This window comes from Macaca nemestrina, chromosome 12, assembly GCF_043159975.1.
Source record: "Macaca nemestrina isolate mMacNem1 chromosome 12, mMacNem.hap1, whole genome shotgun sequence".
Lineage (NCBI taxonomy): Eukaryota > Metazoa > Chordata > Mammalia > Primates > Cercopithecidae > Macaca > Macaca nemestrina.
The window spans coordinates 70,502,599-70,528,399 of record NC_092136.1 but is presented as its reverse complement, the minus strand read 5'-3'; the positions used below and the strand labels follow the sequence as shown (position 1 = coordinate 70,528,399).

Sequence of the window (25,801 nt, the reverse complement as noted above, 5' to 3'; positions counted from 1 at the left end):
AAAACACTTCAATAGTAAATTACCTTTTTTTTTTTTTTTTGAGATGGCGTCTTGCTCTGTCACTCAGGCTGAAGTGCAGTGATGCGATCTCGGCTCACTGCAACCTCTGCTTCCCAAGTTCAAGCGATTTTCCTGCCTCAGCCTCCCGAGTAGCTGGGACTACAGGCATGCGCCACCATGCCTGGCTAATTTTTGTATTTTTAATAGAGATGAGGTTTCGCCATGTTGAGCTCAGATGATCCACCTGCCTTGGCCTCCCAAAGTGCTGGGATTACAGTTGTGAACCACTGCCTGGCCGTAAATTATCTTTTTTTAATTTGTTTTGCAACAGTCTCACTCTGTCACCCAGGCTAGAGTGCAGTGGCATGATCATGGCTCACTGCAGCCTCAATCTCCCAGGCTCAAGTGATCCTCCCACCTCAGCCTCCTGAGTAGCTGGGACTCTAGGTATGCACCACCACACCTGGCTAATTAAAAAAAAAATTTTAATAGAGACAGGGTCACACTGTATTGCCCAGGCTGGTCTTGAATTCTGGAGTTCAAGTGATCTCCCACCTTGTCCTCTCAAAGTGCTGGGATTACAGGCATGAGCTACCGCTCCCGGCCTATATTAAATTATCTTTACCAGTGCTGTCTAATAGAACTTTCTACAGTGATGGAAATGTTCTATAGTTTATGCTGTCCAATATGGTAGCCATTAGCCATATCTAGCTGTTGGGCACTTGAAGTGTGGCTAGTGCCATTGAGGAACTGAATTCTTAATTTATTTAATTTTAATAAATTTAAATTTAAATATCCACTGTGGCTGCTGGCTACTACTGCTTGGACAGTGCAACTCTAAATAGCATCAAATAAGAGAATGGTATAAAGTGCCCAGTGTGCTCTATACTAAGCACACAATAGATGTGAGAGGAGGAGAAGTCTATAGATTCTGTCTTGAAAAGGGTTGGGCCTCACCTAACTGGCCAGAGCAACCTGAGTTAGGCTTATCCCAGGACAATACTAGTAGCTATCTTAGCATGGTAGTCAAGACCCTTTGTGACGTGGCTTCAACTTTCTTCTGCTACTACCTGCCATATATTCTATATTCTAGACCAGGGGTCTCCAACCCCTGGACCACGGATCCGTATCAGTCCATGGCCCGTTAGGGACTGGGCTGCACAGCAGGAGATGAGTGGTGGGTGAGGGAGCATTACTGCCTGAACTCCACCTTTTGTCAGATCAGCAGTGGCATTAGATCCTCATAGGAGTGCGAACCCTATTGTGAACTGCACGTGTGAGGGATCTAGGTTACATGCTTCTTATGAGAATCTAACTAATGTCTGATGATCTAGGTGGAACAGTTTCATCCTGAAACCATCTCCCTGCCCAGGTCTGTGGAAAAATCATCTCCCATGAAACCAGTCCCTCATGCCAAAAAGGTTGGGGACTGCTGTTTCACGCACATCAAATTTCACATCTTTTCTTTTGCACCTGTCTTCATTCTGTATTGAGTGCCTTCCTCCCCTCACACTCATGAAATATTTCAGATAAGCTTCTACTAATCCTTTATGTTGCAATACATCATCTTCTCCAAGGCTGTACCTGATCCCCTAGGTAGTTATTTCCTTTCTTCTGTGTGCTCTATGCATTTTTCTTTATCAGAATCTGTGCTTCACTTATGCTGTTTAGCTTTTGATCTCTTCCACTGGATTGGGAACTAACTTCCTCCAGCCTTGGCACTAACTAGTCCACTTATGAATGCTCAGTTGAATAGCTGGATAGATGAATGGATGGATAGTTGATTCTCAACCCTGGTCACAACAGTTTAAAAATATACCAAAATCAAATTTATTGAGTTATAATTTACATAAAATAAGATACACCTATTTTAAATGTACAGTTTGATGCATTTTGACAGGTGTTATCATTTGTGTAACCACCACCACATTCAAAATATAGAATATATCCATCACCTTATAAAATTGCATTTATGATTTTTCCCTGGAGCTCCCTTCCTGGCTCCAGCTAACCATTTATCTGCTTTCTATCACTATAGATTTGTCTTTTCTAGGATTTCATATAAATAAACTCAGAGTGTATACTCCTTTCATACTTAGTATTTTATGGGACAGAGAGATATTAAACACAAATGTGGTAAATATTAAGGTCAATATGACAATAAATGCAAGCAGTGCTTGGCATTCTAGAGTCATGACTTTGCTTGTCTCTTTTCACAGTATACAATTGGACCGTGGATGAGGTGGTACAGTGGCTGATCACATATGTGGAGCTGCCTCAGTATGAGGAGACCTTCCGGAAGCTGCAGCTCAGTGGCCATGCCATGCCAAGGTCAGGAGGGGACTGGGTTTTTCTCTCTTGAGGGTATGGGGAGTGGGCTGGAGTGGGCCTGCCTTCAGATTGCTCTGGCCAGTTAAGTGAGGTTCTACCCTTTTCAGAGCAGCGTCTATAGATCTTGCCTCTTCTCACATCTGTTGTGCACTTGCTATAAAGTATGATGGGCACTTTGCATCCACTCTGTTCTTTAATATTCCTGTCAATCCTGGGAATAGTACTAATAGCTGCCATTTACTGAGTGCTTAGGACATGCCAGACATTCTACTCAACACTATATACAGTATCTCATTTAATTCTTACATCAGTCCTGTAAGGTGGGTATTATTGTATATAGATGATGAAACTGGTTAAGTAACTTTTCTAAGGTCACAAACATGACTAGTTAGGGGCAAAACTGAGATTTGAATCTTGGTATACATCAAACCCTGTTGGTGTTTCTTTTTTTTTTTTTTTTCCCCATGCTCTAAGCAGCTGCCTCTTTTATCACCTGGGAGCCTCAGGGCTCTTTTAGCCTTCCCTGGGTTATCCATATGCAGCTTATTTATAATAAAAATGGTACAGAGGAGAGGTTGATTGCCATTGGCCCCAGCCTCATCTCTGGGATGACTCCAACAGCTGTTGTTTCATGACTCTTTGCCTCCTTTACACACTCAATATGGTAAGGCTTGGGCTGGGAATGGGGGGAGGAATGGAGTACTGCTTGGACTTCTTGTAATGTCAAACCAGTGCCATATGTCATTCAGTCATTAATCCACTTACTTATTCATCCAACAAATATTTACTGGGTACCTGCTCTGTGCCAAGCACTCGTGCTGGGTGCTGGGGATAAAGATGACAACAACCTGCCCTTGCCCTCAAAGGGCTTACTATCTGGTAAGTGCTGATTATGTATAATCTGTCATCTTATTATGTAGGTGCATCTGGTTTTCAGCTTCAGCAAAGGGGAAAGGGGAAGGTGAAGCTCTTGGAATGCCCACACTTTGCAGTCTCCAGCCACAGAGCTACCGAGCACTGCTGTCCAGGCCTAGCTGAGCTGGCTGTTCCCTCCTCTGCTGCCTGCAGCCTCTTCTTCACAGCTTCTCCCTACTCTGGAGAGAGTAATAATCTTAATGTTTGTACCTCCCTTTATAGAGTGCTTTCCTACCTATTATTTCAGTTGATTCTCACAACTCTGGGAGGAAGAGTATCCCAACTTTTGGGTGAGCAAACTGAATCTCAAATATTTTATAATTTATCCAAGCTGGTAAGTGGCAGAGCTGGGATTTGAACCCAGGTCTGTCTTGTTCTAAATGCCTTGCTTTTTTTCACTGCATCTTCCTCTTGTGCCATGTGGTTAAAGATAGGTTTCCTTTCAATATTCAGTTTAGTTCTATTTTACAAAACTTCACTAAGCACCTACCATGTGCCATGCTCTTTGGTGGGCCCAGAGGACAAAGAGATGCATTAGACCAGACCCCTGACTTGAGGAACTCCATGTTTAATGGAGAAGTAGATGATTGGCCACTAAGATCCAGGATTTAGGTGTCTTTCTTGCTACCCATAGAAATAGCAATATTGCTTTGTGGATCCCCGTACCATTTTCCTCATGGGGGATATCTTTGGCTTGGATTAAAACTGCAAAGCATAGAATAAGAAGTCAGTTCTCAGGTCATCGGTTCACGTAGCTTTTTTGTGGCTAGAATTAGAGCCAAGACCAGGTCCAGCCAGGCTGGGCACAGATGTAGGGGATGCCAAGCTGTGGCACCTTAGTGATAGCAGGAAGCATGGGGCCTTCAGTGCTTGGGGTGGAGTGAGGGTGGTTCTAGGCCCATCACTAGCTCACATGGTATAATGAGAATAATCTAGCAGATTTGAGTTCATTCTCTGGCTTTGCCACTTACTTGTTTGTGACTTTGGGCAAGTTACTCAACTCTAAGTCTCCGTTTTCTTATCTAGAAAGTGGCACTAATAATGGAACTGAGTTCTTAAGGTTGTTGTGAGGACTGAATGAGGTATTGTATGTAAAGTATCAGACACACAGTAGTTGCTTAGTCAATGTTACCTCCTTTCTCATTTCTTTCATTGCTTACAAATAGATAGCATTCCAGTTCATAGGTGTCTTTGAGAAACAGACTGTAGAAAAGATGACAATGTTTATTCTCATTAGTCAGACAAACTGCAGCACATCTGGCAGAAGTGTTTTAAAGAGGAACCCCAAGAACTCCCAGGCTTGTAGGAAGCATCTGATTTTATATAAGTTTACACAGTAGGAAACTGAGGTCCTGGGGGAGGAACAAAGCAACTTATGATCAGACAAGTGAGTCACTAGTAGAGCTGAAATGAGAAGACAGATCTCCTGACCACTCCCACTGCCCATCACAGTGCCTCACTGCCTCTCTTATTGGTGGGCTTGATTGCTTTCCAAGGCCAGAGAAGAAAGTAGCTGTTCCTGCGTGCTCCGACAGGAGTATAATCACACTGTGCTGTCAGAAGCTTCTTTTCTAGCTGAGGAAATAAAGATATGCATCAGAAAAGAGCACAAACCTTATAGAGTAGTATAGAATTAAGTGCTTACTTGTGGGACTTAGACCAGTGGTTTTCAACCTTTCATATCCTTTACCCCTCTCCTTTTATATCCACTGTGTTCCAGCAGAAGAGAAACAAAGTTCCATTTTTCCTAGGTCATTTTCTTGTTTACAGGCTTTCTCTTATTATAGTTATCACTGACAGTATGGGTGGAGGTCATAAAAAATTACAGTAATTTTACTGGAGGTAACTTGTATTGCAGTGACTCAAATACAAGCTAACAGGACTAATTCCATTTTTGTCACCAGTGATTAATTAAAAACATTTTTTCCTTTTCTGTATTTCATGTCAATAGCACATCAGCAGGTTTATATATAATGACAGTGAGTTTAGGATAATTCATAAGTCCTGGAATCACTGGGTCATATGACATGACAGTTTGACCTGGGCTGCACAGGAAATGCATTTATAAGTGGTGGGAGGTGGGGACAATATATAGAAGATAAACCCTGGAAGGAGAAGCACAACAGAAAATTTAGTTGGGTGTGGGAATGGTTACAGACAGGTAATCCTTAGAGGATAGCGTGCTTAGAAGTTGGTGGATATGGGGAGAGGGCTAAACAAGTTCTTGGTAAATGTTTCTGTTGAGACCCAACTGGTATAGACTCTGTGTTCTAGAGTGCAGAGAGGAGCAATCACCAAGAGCTAGAAGTGTTCCTGGAGGAGGCGGGTAATCCTACCAGGATCCTTCCTGGCTTTACTGGCAGCGAACTGATCTGCTACTCTTCGCCTCAACAGGCTAGCTGTCACCAACACCACAATGACAGGGACTGTGCTGAAGATGACAGACCGGAGTCATCGGCAGAAGCTGCAGTTGAAGGCCCTGGATACAGTGCTCTTCGGGCCTCCTCTCTGTGAGTCTTGTGTTGAGAAGGGCTACTGCTGTGCCATGGAAACCAAAGCTATTGTAGTGGATAGGCTAAGGCTCTGGGTCTGCTAGGCACACCTGCAAGATAGCACCTATACTCTTTCCACTGGTATTAAGTTTGAAAGAGTCTTACATTTTAGTCCAGATACATAGCAACATGCATTCATTAAATACTTTAAGGAAATATCTGCATTGTGCCAGTGCTGTGCTGGACCCTGTAGGAAGACCTGGAATGAATCATATTCTGCCCTGATGGTATAACATGAGTGTTCTATAGAGGTACACAGTGCTTCTGAGGCCCAGAGGAGGCCTAGTGAAGGTATCCTATAGACAAGGTGACATGTGACCTCTGCCTTTAAGGGTGGATAGAGCTTTATTCTATGGAGGTGGCAGAATAGGACATTCTGGGCAGAGTAAACAACCTGAGCAAGAATACAAAAGCTAAAATATGGAAAGTATGCTCAGGGATAGAAGTAACCACCTATGGACTGAAAGCTTGTTAGCTGTTACCTACTTCCATATTTCATTTCAATAGCACATCAGCAGCTATATATATATATATATATATATGTGTGTGTGTGTGTGTGTGTGTGTGTGTGTGTGTGTGTGTGTATATATATATATAGACAGTGGGTTATTGTAGACATTTAGAGTGTATGAACTGATTAGTGAATATCTTTGTATCATTGAATGACCAAGGAGGACTAAGTGGGTTTTCACTGAAGCAGTAGACACACTTGGGCCTAAGAAAGGGTGGTCTCTTCAGCCAAGGAGGCTAGTTGAGAGAATTGGGTTGTTCAGTCTCCACAGAGCTATGTTGTGGGAACAGCCAGCCTGCCATCCTTTTTCTAATTCTAAGTGAACCAAAGGGGAGCAAAAAGTAGTGAGATTTCTTGGAAAACTATTTTCAACTAAACAGCCTCTTAGGGCCCGCTTCCTGCCCTTTGGGAATGGCTTGCCTCGATTTAGGGTGCCAGCAGCAGAAAGGTATTGAATCAGGAACCAGTCCAGAGAAGCAGCTGGCAGGCAAGGTCAGAGGCAATATAACATTTCCCTGTCTGTGAATATGGCTTGGCAAATACGCAAGCTGATGTCTCAATACAAGTGGATCTATGCTTTTTGAAAGTATGAAACAGACCAACCTGGGCGAAGACTACTGTTTCCACTTCCTTTGCCACCTTTTTTTGGGGGAGTGGAGGGTTCTAGGACACATTTTGCTCACCTTCATTGGTAGGTTTTGAAGAATGACACAGTAACTGGTTCTACTCTTTATGTAAGGCCTAGTCTCTGTATTGAGCAGTGGCCTTTCATCATTCACTAACCTTTATTGAGCACATTCTAAGTACCAGCATAAATGGCAGGATACCTGCTCTCAAGTACTTCTATCTAAATGGAGATAGCTATGTCAGCAAATATAGTAAAGTGTCAACAAATATAGTAAGTGTTATAGCTATTATGTAAGTCTTTCCAGAGTTCAACTGGGGGCACATACTAGGGAGGAGTTTCCTATTGGAGTCCAGGAAACTTTATGGAGAAAGTAATTCTTGAGCTGAGTCTTGAAAGATGAGAAGTGGAAGTGGCCTTATTAAACTCTCCCTGTTAACAACTTACACATCTCTTTGTACACACCAAGAACACTCATGCCCAACTATAAAAGCTAGGCTACTTTTGCAAAGGTTCTCCTCTGTCACCACCCAGCAAGGGGAGGTTTTCAGCAGCCTGAAAGTCTTCCTTAGCCTTGTAATAAATATTATCAAGCTATATCTGTATCAAAATCAGATTTACCATGTCTGAAAGGGTACAGTAGAAACTGCAGGTGAAAGCAGTCAAGGATTTTATCTGGAAAAATCAGCCATGGGAACCAGAATGCTGGGGACATGGTACAGGGTCCAGGATATCAGAGCCAACGAGAGGGGCCCTGGTGGAGCAGGTTGGACTGATACCAGGACAGGGGTATTTTTCTCTTAGGCTTATTGCATGTAGCCCATGTGCTGCATGTGATCTAACTTAAGGAAGGCCAGAGATCAGCAGGAAAACTATCTTCCTGAGATAGGCAGAGCACAGGTACTGAAGCTAAGAATATACTTCACACTGACTGGGACAGTTATAATAAAAATAGTTTTTAAAAATGGAAAACAAGTTTTGGCAAGGGTGTAGAGAAATTGGAACCCCTGTACATTGCTGATGAGAAGGTAAAATGGTTCCGCTTCTATGTAAAATAGTCTGGTGGTTTCTCAAAAATTAGACACAGAGTTACCATAGAGCCTAGCAATTCCACACTTAGGTATACATGCAAAGAATTGAAGACAAGTACTCAAACAAGTACACGTACATGCATATTCATAGCAGCACATGCCACAAGAGCCAAAAAATAAAACAACCCAAATATCTATTAATAGATGAATAGATAAATACATTGTGGTGCAATGGAATATTATTCACCTACAAATGGAATGAAGTTCTGATACATGTTACAATGTGGATGAACCTGGAAAGCATTATGCTAAATGAAAGAAGCCAGACACAAAAGATCACATATTGTATGATTCTGTTAATATGAAATGATTAGAATAGATAAATCCACAGAGACAGAATGTAGACTGATGGTTGGCAGGGATTGGTGGGAGGAGGGAATGGGGAGAAACCACTTACTGGGTAAAAAATTTTACTGTAGAGTGATAGAAATGTTTTGGAACTAGATAGAGGTGGTGGTTGCATAACATCATGAATGTACTATATGCCACTGAATTGCTTACTTTAAAATGGTTACTTTTATATTATGTGAATTTTACCTCAAATTATTTTTTAAAGAGCGTATGCAACAAAAGAAAGAATAGATAAACTGGACTTCACCAAAATAAAAAAGTTTCATACTTCAAAGAATGTACCAAGAAAGTGAAAAGACAACCCACAAAATGGAGAAAGTATTGGCAAACATTTTTCTGACAAGGCTTTACTATCCAGAATACATAAAAAATTCTTGCTGGGGACGGTGGCTCATGCCAGTAATCCCAGCACTTTGGGAGGCTGAGGTGGGCGGATCACCTGAGGACAGGAGTTCAAGAACAGTCTGGCCAACATGGCAAAACCCCGTCTCTACTAAAAAAATGCAAAAATTAGCCAGGTGTGGTGGCACATGCCTGTAATCCCAGCTACTCAGGAGGCTGAGGCATGAGAATTACTGAAACCTGGGAGGCAGAGGTTACAGTAAGCCAAGATCATGCCACTGCACTCCAGCCTGGGTGACAGAGTGATACCCTCTCTCAAAACGAACGAACAAACAAAAAATGGACAAAGGATTTGAACATATATTTATATGTCCACAGTTCAATGGCCAATATACACCCGAAACAGTGCTTGACATCATTATCAGGGCAATGCAAATCAAAATCACAATGAGGTAACACTTTTTATTCACTAGGATATAATAAAAAAGACAGTAACAAGTGTTGGTAAGGATGTGTTGAAATTAGAATAATGGCCAAAAAGTGGAAACAACTCAAGTGTCTGTCAGTTGATGAATGGAAAAATAAATGGTATATATATACAGTAGAATATTAATCAGCCACTAAAAGGTATGAAGTACTGATATATGCTACAGTGTGGATGAACCTTGAAAACATGCCAAGTAAAAGAAGCCAGTCACAACAGGCCACATATTATATAATTTTGTGATTTCACTTACATAAAATGCCCAGAATACACAAATCCATAGAGACAGAAAATAGATTAGTGATTTCTGGGGCTGGGAGTGGGGGCAGTGGGAAATAGGAAGTGACTGCTAATAGATATGGCATTTCTTTTTGGGGTAATGATAATATTCTAACATTAATTTTGTCAATGGTTGCACAACCTTGTGAATATACTACAACCATTGAATTGCACATTTTAAGAGAGAGACTTAGAATTTTAGGCTCTGTGAATTATGTCTTAATAAATATATACATGCATACCTTATTTTATTGTGCTTTGCTTTATTGCACTTTGCAGATAATTGCATTTTTTACAAGTTGAAGGTTTGTGGCAATCCTGTGTTGATCAAGCTGTTGGTACCATATTTCCAAGAGCGTGTGCTCACTTTTGAGTGGCTGTGTCGGAATTTTTAAGCAATAAGTTATTTTTAAATTAAGGCACGCACACTGTATTTTTAGACATAATGCTATTATACACTTAATAGACTATAGTATAGCGTAAACATAACTTTTATCACTGAGGAAACAAAAAAATTTGTGTGACTCACTTTATTGCTTTATTAGCTTTATTGCAGTGGCCTCAAACTGAACTTGCAGTGTATGCCTGTACAGCTTGATTTTTTTGTAGCTCCTGGAGTTTTATTCAGACGACTTCTTTGAAGTTTGGGAAAGAACCCTGGATTGGCAGGTGACCTGGGTCCCTTTACAAAATTGCCACTCACTGTGTGACCTTGGGTAGGTCACTTTTCTCAGGTGTGTTTTATGATTTGTATTATGAGATTCCTCCCTACAGTTTCTTTCAGCTGTGACATTTTATGATTTTTGGGAGGAACTCCTTGCTTAATAAGGGTTCTGTATAAAAGACAGGAGGTCTGTTCCTTCCTGGTGTCTGCCTCCTGTATTTTTAGGACTTCTGTGCTTGGTCCTTGCCTTATTAAGTGACCTTTGGCAATTCAGTTCTGCCTGGATTTGGGTTTCCTTTTCTGTAAAATGGGTTTGGTCATTAAAGGTTCTTAGTGGCTCTCTCATTCAAGGATTCTGATAGAACTGGGTATACTCCTGGAAGCTAAGATTTTAGAAATCAGCAGCTGTCCTGATGGCAAATATTGTTTTTATATTTTTCTACTGATGCTTGTCTAATGAAACTTTTGAAAATTGCCAGCTGGAGTCTGAGGAAAATACTAAGGAGCTCTTTGCCAGGAAACTTCTGAAAGGGGTGGGGGCGTGCCTGCTGGATGTTTACAAATAGTCCCTTGATCTGTGCCCCTCTAGACTTTATTTTCCCTCTGAGCATGGACTAAAAATCCCTATTTCAGTGCTATTCTTTAACACCCATTTAGGACCTAGAGGCCTGTACTGGGTCTGACCTGTGTTCTGAAGTTAGGATGAGTTCTTAAGGCTGAATGAGCAGACACTTAGACCTCATCATCAGTCATTTAGCACACAAACACCCCAGAGAACCTAGACTTGGTACAGCTGTGAGCTATGGCCACCTCACCGAGCCATAATAAAAATTCTGCTATTGGTCTGAGGCTTGACATATCTCACATAAAAGGTTTGTCATGCAGTAGCCAAGAGGGCATGCCGAGGGAACAGGTGCCATCTGTCCACAGCAGCCTCAGAACTTCGGAAAAGGGAAGAGGGATCAGATTGGCTCAGCAGAGGGCCACCTCAAGGTCCATTTTCTGACAGTAGAAGGCATGCTCAGTCCTCCCCATGCGACCACAGCCCTTTACACACCGCCCTTTACAGTCTTTTTCACTCTGCAGAGTTGGCTCTGGGCTTACAGGCCCATCTAGGGCTCTCCAAATAGTACCAGTTTGCAGATGTTAGGGGTGTTTGGAGATGTTAGGAGATGTTATCCATCTTCTACTTCCGTTAGAGGAAACAAGATACAATAAAGAGTTCCAGCTTTGAAATCAAGCTGACTAGCTCTATCACTCAGTAGCTTTGTGACCTTGGACACATTTCTAAGGTTCTCTGTGCCCCAATTTCCCCTAAATAAATGGTAGCTACTATTTTCAATTTTTAACGTGTGCCTACAGTGTGCTTAGTTTTGGGCTAGGGGCTAGTGTGCCCTTTGTGCTTTCAGCAGGAATATTGAGAAAAGTGCAGGGAGGCCGACAGAATAATTGTTGCAGGTCAGGGGCAGTTGGAGATAGGAAAAGAAAAGACTATGCCTTATCTTCCTTCTTCATTGGCTCAGAAAATAGGGGAAAGTCCTCAGTGAGCAGGAGTGGTTGCTTTTCTGGCAAATTGAACTGGATAACGTAGAATAAGAAACCAAATGAAATAACTAGGCTCAATCTGCATACCCACCTTAAGTATTTGAAGTATTGGAAGCACTCGTTGCGTGGAGTCTTGTTTGAACAAGGATACCTTTGACTTTTGGTAAGAATATAAAGGGGATATTGAAGTTGAGAAACCCTAGGAAAGCAAGATTAAAAATCCTTAACAAACAGGGGAGACAAAGAATACCCCAGGCTCTGGTAGTGGCTCTGGAGGAGGCAGGTGTGTTCCAGGAAGAAAGACAACTCACTGTGCTGCAGAAATAGCTCCTCTTGGAACCCAAAAGGTAGGAGAGTGAGGGCTTAAGTATGCCTAGACTTGTAGCCTGCCTGGAGGCTAGGGGATGGCCATGAGAGGACCCTCGGTTTTCTTTCAGAGAGCCTAGAATAAACATATGAAGGACATGGCCACCACCCTGACCTAGTAACCCCCCTCCCTTGGGTGGAAATAGGATGTGTTAATTTGTCTTTGATCCCATCTCATCCCCATGTCCTGCTGCTCAGCCTTTCTGTGAGCAGCTATGATGGTAACTCTTTTTGTCAAACTATGGGCATCAGTATCATATGGTTTCTTTTTCTGGTGTCTTGACCCTCCCTTAACTTGGTGGCTCGACCCGGGTCCTTTTGGATTTCCACCAGCCTCACGTCCTTACTGTGTCCAAGGATCATGCCAGTCCTACCTCCTCCTCCACTGTCTAAGGGCAACTTGCTGTGCACAGAGGGTCATTAGCCCTGGCATAACTCCCTTTTTTCCCTCTTTCTCTGACTCCCACATCCAGGGCTCCTCTGAGCCCACAGCACAACCTAGACAGAGGATGCAGGAGCAGCCGTCTCCTTATAGTGCCCCTTTCAAGTCTTTTGTGCTGTGGCACAGAGCCCAGATCTGGTATACCAGGAACAATGTTAGTTCCAGAAGTGCCTCTCTCCTGATTAGCTAAGTGTTTAGGATGTGGCTTTTGCTTTTTATCTTTTGGTGTCATTTCTTGTTTAACATTTAAATTTTGCTCTGGACAATGGGCATTCTTTGAACCCCAGTTGGTGGTTGGGGCCCTCATGCTGCACTGAATTGCTACCAGGTGTTTTCTGGAAATAGCTCTGCCCCTCAGTTTCTGGTAGGTGTAATGTCTCATCAATATCAATTTCTTGATGCTATCCTGTTCTAGAGTCTCTGGATTTCACAGTAGCCTAGAAATGTTCACCGTAGTTTGAGACTTCCGGACCTTTCCCTGATCTGTGCCAAGAATGGCCTGGTAGTCCAGGAGACCTAGTTCCTACAGTGACTTCAGTCCTACAGCCAGAACTAAGGCTTCTGGTGACATTGCTTTATATCCTTTATACCAGTCATCTCCATTTACCTACTGTGGAACTTTAGAATTGCTTACCCTGTAGGACAGAAGCCACTACATCTGGGCATATGGGCTCATCCTAGCCCAAAGATGGCTAGGGTATATTGAGAAGGCACTAGTTCTCTCCTCTTCACTGCATCTTAAGGAAGTGTGATTTAATAAGCTTCCTGTATTGCTGTAAGGCCTCTCATTTCAAAACAAAGCCTTGGCTAGCAGAGAGATAGACATAGAGCTTACTATAATAGTGTATGGGAATTGTGTATCTAAGAAGAGAAACTAATTCCTTCTCAGTGGGAGAGTGGGAGAGTGTGCAGTGGAGTCTGCAAGGCTAAGTGTGCAGTAGGCACCCTAACTCACCATGCCCTCCCCTCTTTGGCAGTGACCCGCCATAATCACCTCAAGGACTTCATGCTGGTGGTGTCTATCGTTATTGGTGTGGGCGGCTGCTGGTTTGCCTATATCCAGAACCGTTACTCCAAGGAGCACATGAAGAAGATGATGAAGGACTTGGAGGGGTTACACCGAGCTGAGCAGAGTCTGCATGACCTTCAGGAAAGGTAAGGCCCTGCCATTACCTTTGGCTCCTGGGAACCTCCTATTTCCACCTGAGTGTGAGCCACTTGGCCCCTGAGACCTTGTTAACATGGCAGCCCAGGCTGCATCATCCTTCCAAAACTGCACTGCAAGTTTAGGTTGCTGATATTCCAAGTGCCCTGGGCAGTTATTCCTCCTGGGGAGAAACTTGTTTCTATCTTTTTTGCCTCTTAGCTTCAGAGGGAGAAATGTGTAGCTGCCAGAGGTCTTGAGCTTCCCATTGCTTGTTAGGGGGTCATTCTTCCTTCATCCGTCTCTGGACTGCTTCTCTTAGCATATAAATAGATATAATGAACTGTTCTTTACTGTTCCCCAAAGAAACCTCACAAACCTTCCTTCTTACTGGCCTTAGTTCTTTCTTATAAGGAATCTAAATCTCATAAACGCTGACTTGCTGTATGACTTTGGATAAATCTCTTTCCCTCCCAGGACTTATTTCCTCATTGGTAATATGAAGGGATTGACCTAGGAGAATGCTAAACTCTCCTAGAACACTTCCAACTCATATGGTGTGGGATTCTGTTAAAATAAAATATGACTTCAAAACTATGGCAGAAGATTTAGCTGTGAAAAGAGAGTGCCCGTTAAGTCAGTCGGTCAGTCAGCCTGTGTATTTCCTAACATATAGTAACCAGTTCTGTGATGGCAGTTGTAAGAAATTCACTGTTCCTGAGGAAACAAAACTTACACACCCACAAGAAGCAGCAGTGAGAGCACACTTAATGCAGACTTAGTTCCAGACTCAGCTTATAGGATAAGAATGCTAATGACTAGAAAGACAAAGAGGTGAATGAGTGGATGTGGGACTCTGAGGAGGTAGCCTTGAAAGATGGGTAGGGAGGTCCTGGGTGTTAAGGTTGAGTGTATAGGGTGGGGCCAGATCCCTGGGACCTTAAGATGCATGTGGGGAAGTTAGTAGGATGCAGAAGGCAATAGAGAGTCAAATCAGGTTTTTTTGGTGGTTTTATTTTCGAGAAGAGGAGAGGCCTATTCAGGACTGTCTTTTAGAAAATGATTCTGGAAGCCTAGGGACTCTAGTTGGGAAGTCTTTGCAGGAATTCATGTAAAAGGAAATGAAGTCTTGTCTTTTCATTTATTTCTATTTATTATTATTATTTTTTTGACTCTGGGTCTTGGTCTGTTGCCCAGGCTGAAGTTGAATTGCATGAACATGGCTCACTGCAGCCTCCACCCCCTGGGCTCAAGAGATCCTCCTGCTTCAGCCTCCTGTGTAGCTGGGTGCATGCCACCATGCCAGGCTAATTGTTTTGATTTTTTGTAGAGACAGGGGTCTTGCTGTGTTGCCCAGGCTTTTCCTGAACTCTGGACTCAAGAGGTCTACCTCAGCCTCCCAAAGTGCTGGGATTACAGGCCTGAGCCACTGTGCCCAGCCATTGTGTTATTTTTAAATGGTAAACACTATTTTCTTTGGAGGGGTGGGGAAAAGACTTCTTGTGAGCCAGGTATTGTTAAATAATTAAATGCATTATTGCTTTTAATCACTATAGCCCTTTGAAGTAGGTACTATTAGAGTTGAGGAAATGAAGGCTCAGAGAGGGTAAGTGCTTTGCTCAGGGTCATATATCAGTAAGTAGTAAACTAGGAATTTTGACACTCCAGGGTGCTGCTTTTACTGAGGTAGCAGACTTACTGGGTTTATTTCCATGGGCTGGGCTTCTAGGGAGCGAGAGGGGTCTGATCTCTAAGCTGAATCCTGGCTACTCTGCTGGGCCCCTTGTTCTTGGGCCCTTTGCCAATTAGGGGCTAACTGCTGCTGTCTGAGCAGTCCCCATACCTCATTTGTTTGAAAAACCTGTACTGTTTCCATTCCAAAGGCAAAAGAATCTAGGCAGGAGACATTCCAAGTTTGGGGATAAAACTAAGCTCCCAGCACTCCCTGCTCCCTAAGACCTCCAGAGCTAAGTGACCACTGCGGCACTTAGAAAGAGACAAAGACACCCCTCCCCTTTCCCCCCTAGAGATAGGCTTGCACACATGCACACATATATCCTCCTCTGAGTGTCCAGAGCCCGCTGCCACCTTGTTCCTCCTTGTATTAACAGACCTGCAATGCCAGCTTTTACAGAGCTTTATTACAGAGTTCCTGATAATTTGTGTGAATAAATATAATTCTACATGTACATTCCAGTTAGGATTTCATTGAGTTTCAAGATAATTATTTGAGGCAGGCAGGAATTTTGATTCCCAAAGCAGGCAAAACTTGCTCATCGTCACACAACTGCTTAGAGGCAGGACTAATTGCAATGCTAATGGTTGTTGCCTTGGAGTGGGGCAGTGCTTAATTGTATATTTATTTGCTCATTTCTGCACCCAACAATAATTATTGATCTCCATCTCTAACAGACCTTATTGGCATTATGAAAGGGGGTCAGTCTTGATTCTACTATAAAGGAGCTCACTATTATAAAGGACAGACTTATCGTAGTATTGGCTTTTCTCAAGAGGCTGCTTTCATAGAGGACAGTATCCTTAATGGTGTAACTTTATACAGTTGGGTCATGGAAGAGTACAATAAAGAAGGACATTCAGCAAGGGAAGGAGATGGCAGGAAATGGCCCCTCTGGTTTGTCTTTACCTATGCATGTATTGCCATCTGGTGTTCATTTTCAGGAGGTTCAACTCCCTTTCTCTTCAGGGACCAAGTAGGCAGATTACAATTCGCGGGAGCTTGCAGCCTAACATTTCCTCCTCTTACCTCCTTGCTTGTTCCACGATACCTTTTGAGGTCTCCGCCACTGATAGCTCTGGACTTAGAGTTTTGTTTTTAACAGATTGAGTTCTGTTTGTTTCATCTGTTTCATCTACTTAATTATCTCAGTGATCAGTGTTCTCTCAGGGTCCTTCTTGTTCTGTAGTCTATCCTTTCTTTTCCATACCTCAAGTCTAAACTATATATCTTATCTCTTCTTCACCATCCTTTCCCCTTCCTAATCTGGTCCCCTGGTAATCTGGTGGTTTTTACTTAGAAAGGAAGACCAGACAGTAAAGTCCGTTCTCTCTTCCAAAAGGATTAGCAAATTCTTAGTCTTTGTTCTGGGTGTAGCCCAAGTCTCCCTTTCTTTCCCTCACTCCTGTCAGGCAGAGCTGATTACTCCATCTTTTGGGTGCACTCAACATCATATATATATATATATTTTATATATATGTATATAAAATAAATTCTATAGTGAAAAGATATATATATATCTTATCATATATATGATAATTTTATTATGGAATTTGTCACACTGTATACAGTTACCTGTTTACTTGTCTTTGTTGGAGTAAATCATGAGCTCCTTAGTGGCAGGGACAGCTTTCTGATTTATTGCCATACGTTTAGGGCTTAGCACAGGGCTTGGCACTTAGTAGGCACTTGAAAGAACTTGGTGAATGAATAGATGAATGAATGAGTGTATTAATATAGATAGCCGTGTGGAGGAAAGAAGTGAGGAAGGGTGAAGGCTTGTTTAGCTGGATGGAAGGTTTTGTCAGTGAACTGAGGGAATGTGTGTGACGGTGCAAGGGTAGACTTACATTATAACTCATGCCCTTGAGATCTTATCCACTAAGGAAGATACTTGGGAAAGGGACTCAGGGCCTGGGGGCAGCAGGGGACTCTCCTGAGCCCTGCCCAGCCCCTCTGGCATAAATTTAGTTTGTTTTTTGCTTCTGGGAACAGAAGCTCAGGAATCCAAGAGGTCTAGCTCAATAGTTCCTTCCTCATCTTCCTTAATCCACCCCTCTGCTACCACCCCAGTCATTTCTCAGCCATTAGGTTTTTCCTGGATCTTTTTGTCTAGCTTGCAGGGTGTTCTACATTTATTGAACTTTCTAGATACCACTACATAAGGGGATTAATTGTGGCATTTGAAGTTACACAGATTGGAATTCTAGCCTCAGTTCTTCCTGCAAGTTGCTTTCCCTCTCTAAGGCTCCATATCTGCCTGTCCCAGGCTGATAATGGTACCAATATATCATTATCTGCTGGGAGGACAAATGGGAAATACCTTGTAAACTGGTACTTGTTATGATTTTTGTATGAGACAGTTTAGAGGAGGGATTCAGATGCCTGAGAACCTGGCTCCACAGCCTTGATTACTGGCAGCAAAATGATGGTAAAGGTGTGAATTAGGTAATAACTGTGGTTTCTATTGGCCCTGAGCTAGCTCAGAGCCAGACAGTCAGCAGAGCAGGGAGAATATATGCTGAGAGTTGGAGCCGTCATTTTCCTCTTTGGTGCCATGACTCATGGCATGTTGGGTGGCACCCCCTTGCCTGGCCTCCTCCAGCTCCCTGCATTGCCCCCCAGGCTGCACAAGGCCCAGGAGGAGCACCGCACAGTGGAGGTGGAGAAGGTCCATCTGGAGAAGAAGCTGCGCGATGAGATCAACCTTGCTAAGCAGGAAGCCCAGCGGCTGAAGGAGCTGCGGGAGGGTACTGAGAATGAGCGGAGCCGCCAAAAATATGCTGAGGAGGAGTTGGAGCAGGTAGGAGAGTCCACAAATTCCTGGACACCTTGACGGGTGGGCAAAGGGCAGGGGCCCAGGGTCTGGCTGGAAGTTTCATGTGTGAGGAATTTGAAATGTGATCCAAAGACTATGCTCTAGAGTCACTGGACTCTTACCAATAAGAGTTCAAGTTGTAAAAAATAGTCACTGTGGGCACAGTGGCTCATGCCTGTAATTCAGCACTTTGGGAGGCCGAGGCAGGTGGATCACTTGAGGTCAGGAGTTCGAGATCAGCCTGGCCAACATGGTGAAAGCCCATCTCTATTAAAAATACAAAAAAATTAGCTGGGTGTGGCGGCAGGCACCTGTAATCCCAGCTACTTAGGAGGCTGAGGCAGGAGAATTGCTTGAACCCCGGAGGCGGAGGTTGCAGTGAGTCGAGATCGTGCCATTGCACTCCAGCCTGGGCAACAAGAGTAAATCTCTGTCTCAAAAAAAAAAAAAAAAAAAAAAAAAAAGAAAATTATAAAAATAGTCACTATGATTTTCAAAGAACAGTGGATAATCGGTGATAACAGTTATTTTGTTTCTTTTTTTGAGGGATTTACATAAAGTGTACAAGTGATAAGTATACAGCTGGCAAGCTTTTGCATATGCATGTACCTGTGTTACCACCACCCAGATCAAAATACAGAACCTTCTCAGCACCCCAGAAAACTCACTTTTGCTCCCCCAGTTAATATTTCATCCAAAAGTTAACTACTGTCACAACTTGTAAACCAGTTAGTTTTTGTTTGTTTGTTTTTTTTTTTTGAGACGGAGTCTCGCTCTGTGGCCCAGGCTGGAGTGCAGTGGCCCGATCTCAGCTCACTGCAAGCTCCGCCTCCCGGGTTCACGCCATTCTCCTGCCTCAGCCTCCCGTAGCTGGGACTACAGGCGCCCGCCACTTCGCCCGGCTAGTTTTTTTCGTATTTTTTAGTAGAGACGGGGTTTCACTGTGTTAGCCAGGATGGTCTCAATCTCCTGACCTCGTGATCCACCCATCTCGGCCTCCCAAAGTGCTGGGATTACAGGCTTGAGCCACGACACCCGGCCCCAACCAGTTAGTTTTGTCTAATTTTGAACTTCATATAAATGGCATTATACAGTATATACTCTTTTGTGTTTTGTTTCTTTCACTCAACATTATGTCTATGAGAGTCATCAAAGTTGCATGTAGTGATAGTTGGTTTATTTCCATTGCTGAATTACTCATCTATTGTATGAGTATACTATAATTTATCCACTCTTCCGTTGATAAATATTTGGGTTGTCTGTAGCTTTGTTGACTTTTATGAATAATATTGCTATGAATCTTCTTGCATATGTCTCTTGGTGGGCATAAGCACTCATTTCTGTTGGACATATAATAGAGTATTCATGTATTTAGCTTTTTTAGAAACTGTCAAACAGTTTCCCAAAATGATTGTACCAATCTATACTGCCACAACAATGTAAGAGAATTCTAGTTGATCCATAACCTCAGTATTTTTAGGCATTTTAATTTTAAACATTCTGGTAAATGTATAGTAGTATCTTGTGATTTTAATTTTCATTTCCCTAATATTATTAAATACCTTTTAATAAATTTATTGGCCATTTGATTTGGGAATCTCTTCTCATTTTAAAAATTGGATTGTCTTTTTCTTATTGATTTGTAAGCATTATTGATATATTTTGGATATTAGTGTTTTGTCAGTATAAATACACACATGTACAGAAAATATTTTCTCTCAGCCTTGACTTGTTTTTTTGCTCTCTTAATATTGTCTTTTGATAAACAGAAGTCCTTGATTTTAAGGGCTTCTAATTTAATCAGTTTTTTAAATGACTGATGCGGCCAGGTGTTGTGGCTCATGCCTGTAATCACAGCACTTTGGGAGGCTGAGGCGGGCAGATTACTTGAGATCAGAAGTTCGAGACCAGCCTGGCCAACATGGCAAAAGCCCATCCATACTAAAAATACAAAAATTAGCTGGGTGTGGTGGCACACACCTGTAGTCCCAGCTCCTTGGGAGGCTGAGGCAGGAGGATTGCTTGAGCCTGGGAGGTGAAGGTTGCAGTGAGCCAAGATAGTGCCACTGCACTCCAGCCTGGGCAGCAGAGCGAGACTCCATCTCAAAAAAAAAAAAAAAAAATTGATACTTTTTGCTTTTTGTTTCTTGTTTAAGAAATCCTTCCCTATCCCCAAGATATTTCCCTAAATTTTCTTCTGAATCTTTATTGTTTGTCTTTTCACATTTAGGGATATTATTTCAAATTAACTTTTGTATGTGATATGAAGTAGGCTGTCAAGGATCTTTTTTTTCCCCTCAAGTAAGGTGATCATTCAAGAATCTCTATTTTATATTTTTATTATCATTCAGGTCAAAAGTTTTCTAATTTTTATTGTGGCTCCTTTTTTGGCACATGGTTATCTAGTATATTGCTTGATTTTCAAACACTTGAGGACTTTTTTACTTATCTTTCTTTTACTGGTTTCTAGTTTAATTTCACTATGGTCAGAGAACATATGCTGTGTGGGTGTAGTCCTTTGAAACTTGTTGAGACTTGATTTGTATGAAAAAAAACTAAGCAATTCAGTTAAAAGTCAGAGATTGTCAGATTGGATTAATGCCAAAACTCAATTATATGCTGTTTATAAGAGACACACTTTAAGTATAAGAACACAAAAAAAGCTTAAAGGAAAAGGATGAGAAAAGATATGTTACAAAATAAAGCAGCAAAATGAAGCAGGGGTAGCTATATATTGATATAAATATAATATTTATATTAATATAAAATAGGATTTAGGTCATGAAGTATTGACCTAAAGCAATTGCTAAGTGAAATAAAGCAAAGGTAGCTGTATGTTAATATAAATGTAATATTTACATTAATATAAAGTAAACTTTAGGTCAAGAAGTATTACTAGACCCCAAAAATAGATATTTCATAATGATAAGTAGATGAATTCAATTTAATATATAATAGCCCTTAATTTGGATACATCTAATGATATAGTCTAAAATAATATAAAGCAAATATTGACTGAACTAAAATGATACTAGACAAATTTTATAATCAAAGTTAGAGATTTTAATATACTTCTCTCAATAATAAGTCACCAATAGCATCCATAAGGATATAAAAAATTTAAAAACATGGTTAATAAGTTTGAATTCCTTGACACATATGGAACACTCTGCCTAACTCTAGAAAATACATTCTTTTTAGCACTTATGTATCTCTTAAAATATTACTTCTGCTCCATTCTCTCCTCTCCTTCTGAGAATGTAATATTTATGTTAGATCTTTTAACTCTATTCCACATGTCTCTTATGCTCAGTTCTGTTCTTTTTTCTCTCTGTGTTTTGATTTGGTTATTTTCTATTGATCTATCTTTTAAGTTCTTTAATTCTGCATTCTACTGTAAGCATTCTGCTGTTTAACCCATCCAGTGGGTTCCTACTCTCAGACAATGTATTTTTCAATTCTAGAATATCCACTTCACTCTTTTATAGGTTCCAGTTCCCTGTCCAGAATTTCTATCTTTTATCTACTGTATCCATCTTTTCCTGTATTTCCCTTAACATAGCAATCGTAATTATTTTAAAGTCCTTGTCTGGTAATTCTTACATCTGGATCATTTATGGGACTGCTTATTTTTCCTCTTGATTATTAGTCTTTTTTTTTTTTGCCATTTATGTCTAGTAATTTATTTTTATGACATGCTGGACAGTGTGTATTTAAAAAAATAGAGGCTCCAGAAGATTTTCTCTTCCATCAGGTAGCTTTCCCCCTTTCTTTCGTGGAGTATATTAAGGAACTGATCACCTCAAGCCAATCAGAGATCGAGCTGCATTTGAACTAGGTTGTAGTTTTAGTAAAACTTGGTGTAGCTTTCATTTGTCCCAGTTTCTCAGATATGTCCCTCCCTGACTTTTAAATGGAAAGCTGTTAGTTTCTTTCTCTTCAACCCTGAAAGACTATGAGAGATGCAGTTCTGCCACATCGTAGGCTGTTTTCTTGGTGCCCCAGTGGAGATCTTCTACGTGGGTCCAGTGCAATTTTCAGCTCTCACCTAAAATCATCAGTGTCTCCCAGGAAGAAAATGACTGACAATTGACAACTCATCTTAGAAAGGCTTTTTCTCTCTGACTTTTAGTTTATCTAGTCTAGTGGTTCTCACACTTTTTGTTCTTAGGACTCTTTACTCTTTTTTTTTTTTTTTTTTTTTTTTTTTAAGATGGAGTCTCGCTTTTGTCACCCAGGCTGGAGTGCAATGGCACAATCTCGGCTCACTACAACCTCCACCTCCCAGGTTCAAGCAATTCTCCTCCTGCCTCAGGCTTCTGAGTAGCTGGGATTATAGGTGCCTGCCACTACACGTGGCTAATTTTGTATTTTTAGTAGAGAAGGGATTCACCATATTGGTCAGGCTGGTCTCAAACTCCTGACCTCAGGCGATCCACCTGCCTTGGCGTCCCAAAGTGCTGGGATTACAGGCATGAGCCACAACACCCAGCCAGGACCCTTTACTCTTAAAAACTATTTAAGACCTCAAAGAACATTTTGATAGGTGATAATACTGTTGATATTTAACCTATTAGAAATTAAAACAGAAAATTTAAAAATATTTATTAATTCATTTAAAATAACTATATCAGGCTGGCCACAGTGGCTCACACCTGTAATCCCAGCACTTTGGGAGGCCGGGGCGTGCAGATCACTTGAGGTCAGGAGTTTGAGACCAGGCTGGCCAACATAGCGAAACCCCATCTCTACTAAAAATACAAGAATTAGCCAGGCATGGTGGTAGGCACCTGTAATCCCAGCTATTCAGGAGGCTGAGGCAGGAGAATCGCTTGAACCCGAGAGGTGGAGTTTGCAGTGAGCCAAGATCACATCACTGCACTCCAGCCTGGGTGACAGAGCAAGACTCCATCTCAAAAATAAAAATAAAAATAATAATAACTACATCAAACCCCTTAGATGTTTACACAAATAACATATTTTCTAAATTTTTCAAAATAAAAACAATTTTGAAAACACAATTTTCATAAAATGTATACAGCTTTTTCCAGATGTTGTGTTGGATCAGAATTGTTTTTCTCCTATGACCTACTATATCTTCCTGGGAAGTGGAAGTCAGGTGATAACACTTTATTTAAAACATATAGATAAGTGTTTATTAACTTTGGCTGCATATTAGAATGACTTGGAGAGCCTACTTTAATGCCCAGGCAAACACCCCAGATCAATGAAATCAGTATCTCTAGGTTGGGGCCCAGATATCTGTATTTTTTAAGTTCCTGGCCAGGCATGGTAGCTCACGCCTGTAATCCTTACACTTTGGGAGGCAAAGGGCGGGCAGATCGCTTGAACCCAGGAGTTTGAAACCAGCCTGGGCAACATGGCAAAATCCCATCTCTAACAACAACAACAACAAAATTTACTGGGTGTGGTGGTGCACGCCTGTGGTCCCAAAGCTATTCAGGAGGCTGAGGAGGGAGGATCACTTGAGCCCGGGAGGCAGAGGTTGCAGTGAGCTGAGATTCACCACTGCACTCCAGCCTGGCCGACACAACAAGACCCTGTCTCAAAATAAAATAAAGTAAAAAAGTTCCCCATGTGGTTACAGTATGTTACAAGGTTGAGAACCACAGCTACAAAATAAAAGGACAAGAACTCTGACTTGCCCATATGTTGCCTTCCCATCAGACATTTGTTACTGTGCATGGCATGATATGTCTGTCTCTGTCTGTCTGTCTTCCATCTCCCCCATTCCTTATTTTGTAGTTACTTCTCTCATTAACCAAACAGCTTTTTTTTTTTTTTTTTTGGCAGTGTCTCACTCTGTTGCCCAGGCTGGAGTGTGGTAGAATGATCTTGGCTCACTGCAGTCTTGACCTCCTGGACTCAAGTGATCCTCCCATCTCAGCCTCCTGAGTAGCTGGGACCACAGGTGCACACCATCCCACCTGGCTAGTTTTACAATTTTTTTTTTTTTTTTTTGAGACGGAGTCTCACTCTGTCACCCAGGCTGGAGTGTAGTGGCCAGATCTCAGCTCACTGCAAGCTCCGCCTCCCAGGTTCCCGCCATTCTCCTGCCTCAGCCTCCCGAGTAGCTGGGACCACAGGCGCCCGCCACCTTGCCCGGCTAGTTTTTTGTATTTTTTAGTAGAGACGGGGTTTCACCGTGTTAGCCAGGATGGTCTCAATCTCCTGACCTCGTGATCCATCCGTCTCGGCCTCCCAAAGTGCTGGGATTACAGGCTTGAGCCACTGCGCCCGGCCTAGTTTCACAATTTTTTGTAAGATGAGGTCTCACTGGGTTGCCCAGGCTGCTCTCGAATTCCTGGGCTCAAGTGATCCTCCTCTTCGGCCTTCCAAAGTACTGGGATTATAGGTGTGAGCCACTGTGCCTGGCTCCCAACAGGTTTTGAGCCTTGTAGGCCAGCCCCTTTGTATGCCTCCCTGACTGTCATGCTTCCCTCTATTTGCTCTCTTTTTTTTTCTTCTTCATCCATTATTCCCTGCTTAGCTTATCCCATTCCTTAAACTGCTTTTAATTTAGTACTTGATCATAAATTTTCAGACTTGGTATATTAGTTTCTAAAGTATTTAGTCTTCATTTAGAAGCTACATAAACAGGAGTGGGCTATTTTTAGTTTTTTTTCAGGGAACAGAAACCAAGTGAAGATTGGCACTCTCATTGCCTCTCAAAGGAATAAAGGTGTTCTGTCCCTAGCTGAGGCCCTCCTGGCCTATCTTAGGCTGTGGAGAGGACCTCAGGCTTGCTATGGGATGCTTACCTCATTGGCTGAAGCTGGGGATAATAAGACTGCTTTCAAGCATCTTCTCTGGGATTCTGTTCAGGTAGGAGAGTTGGAGATCACTTATGCTGGTAGCTTGGATGAGACAGCAAGAAACCCTGTGTACATAATGTCTGTATGTACTTTCAAGTCTTTTACACTTTAGTGCTTTGGACTGCCTCATTGCGTGCTCCCTGCAGAGAAGTTGGTTATTTCTACTTATACATTGGTCCTCTCATGTCTTGGCTTCTGTTGGCAATGCCTCTGTTAGGTGTGGGCATGCTCATTGTCTTCCCACCTTGTACAGAGTTCTTTTCAAAGCCCACTTGCTCTACTCCCTGAGAGAATCATAGACACAGTCTCTGGGCTAGAGGAGACTCTGGAGAGCATTCAGGACAATACCCTTCTGAAGTGCCAATCATTTTTCAGGTCTCTCTGACATGAGCTCTTCACATACCTCCCATAACAGGGAACTCACTCTCTCCTGAGATCACCCCTTCACTGATAGTTTGGATTTGCATGGGAGAAAGTCCTGCCTCACACCGAATTAAGAACTGGTTTAGGAAGCACAGGGTCACACAGCCAGTTAAGTGACAGACCAGGGACAAGAACCAGATTTTCAGATTCCTGACCAGTGCTTTTTCTGTCACGTTGTGATGTCTTGAAGTCTAAGCACAGACCCTGACTCTTGGTAAGAAGATGATTCATTAGCTAACCTGTTCCTGAAGAGATCAGGGAAGATTGCTGGAACTTGCTGCATGACCAGGAAAGTAAGCTGATGTGATAGAAAAGAATGCCTTCGTCTGGGAACAAAAACATCTCAA

General features: G+C 42.1%; 1 protein-coding gene across 5 annotated transcripts in view; it reads left to right on the top strand.

Annotated features, from left to right (window-relative positions):
* LOC105468677 (stromal interaction molecule 1) overlaps positions 1-25,801 on the top strand; it is a 218,198-nt gene that overhangs the window by 181,176 nt on the left and 11,221 nt on the right. For all 5 annotated transcript variants that reach the window (XM_011718873.3, XM_011718874.3, XM_011718872.3 and 2 more), the window contains exons 4-7: positions 2,220-2,331; positions 5,641-5,756; positions 13,476-13,653; positions 18,003-18,180. In XM_011718873.3, coding sequence (XP_011717175.1) covers positions 2,220-2,331; positions 5,641-5,756; positions 13,476-13,653; positions 18,003-18,180 — 584 coding nt within the window. The remainder of the gene's footprint in view (positions 1-2,219; positions 2,332-5,640; positions 5,757-13,475; positions 13,654-18,002; positions 18,181-25,801) is intronic.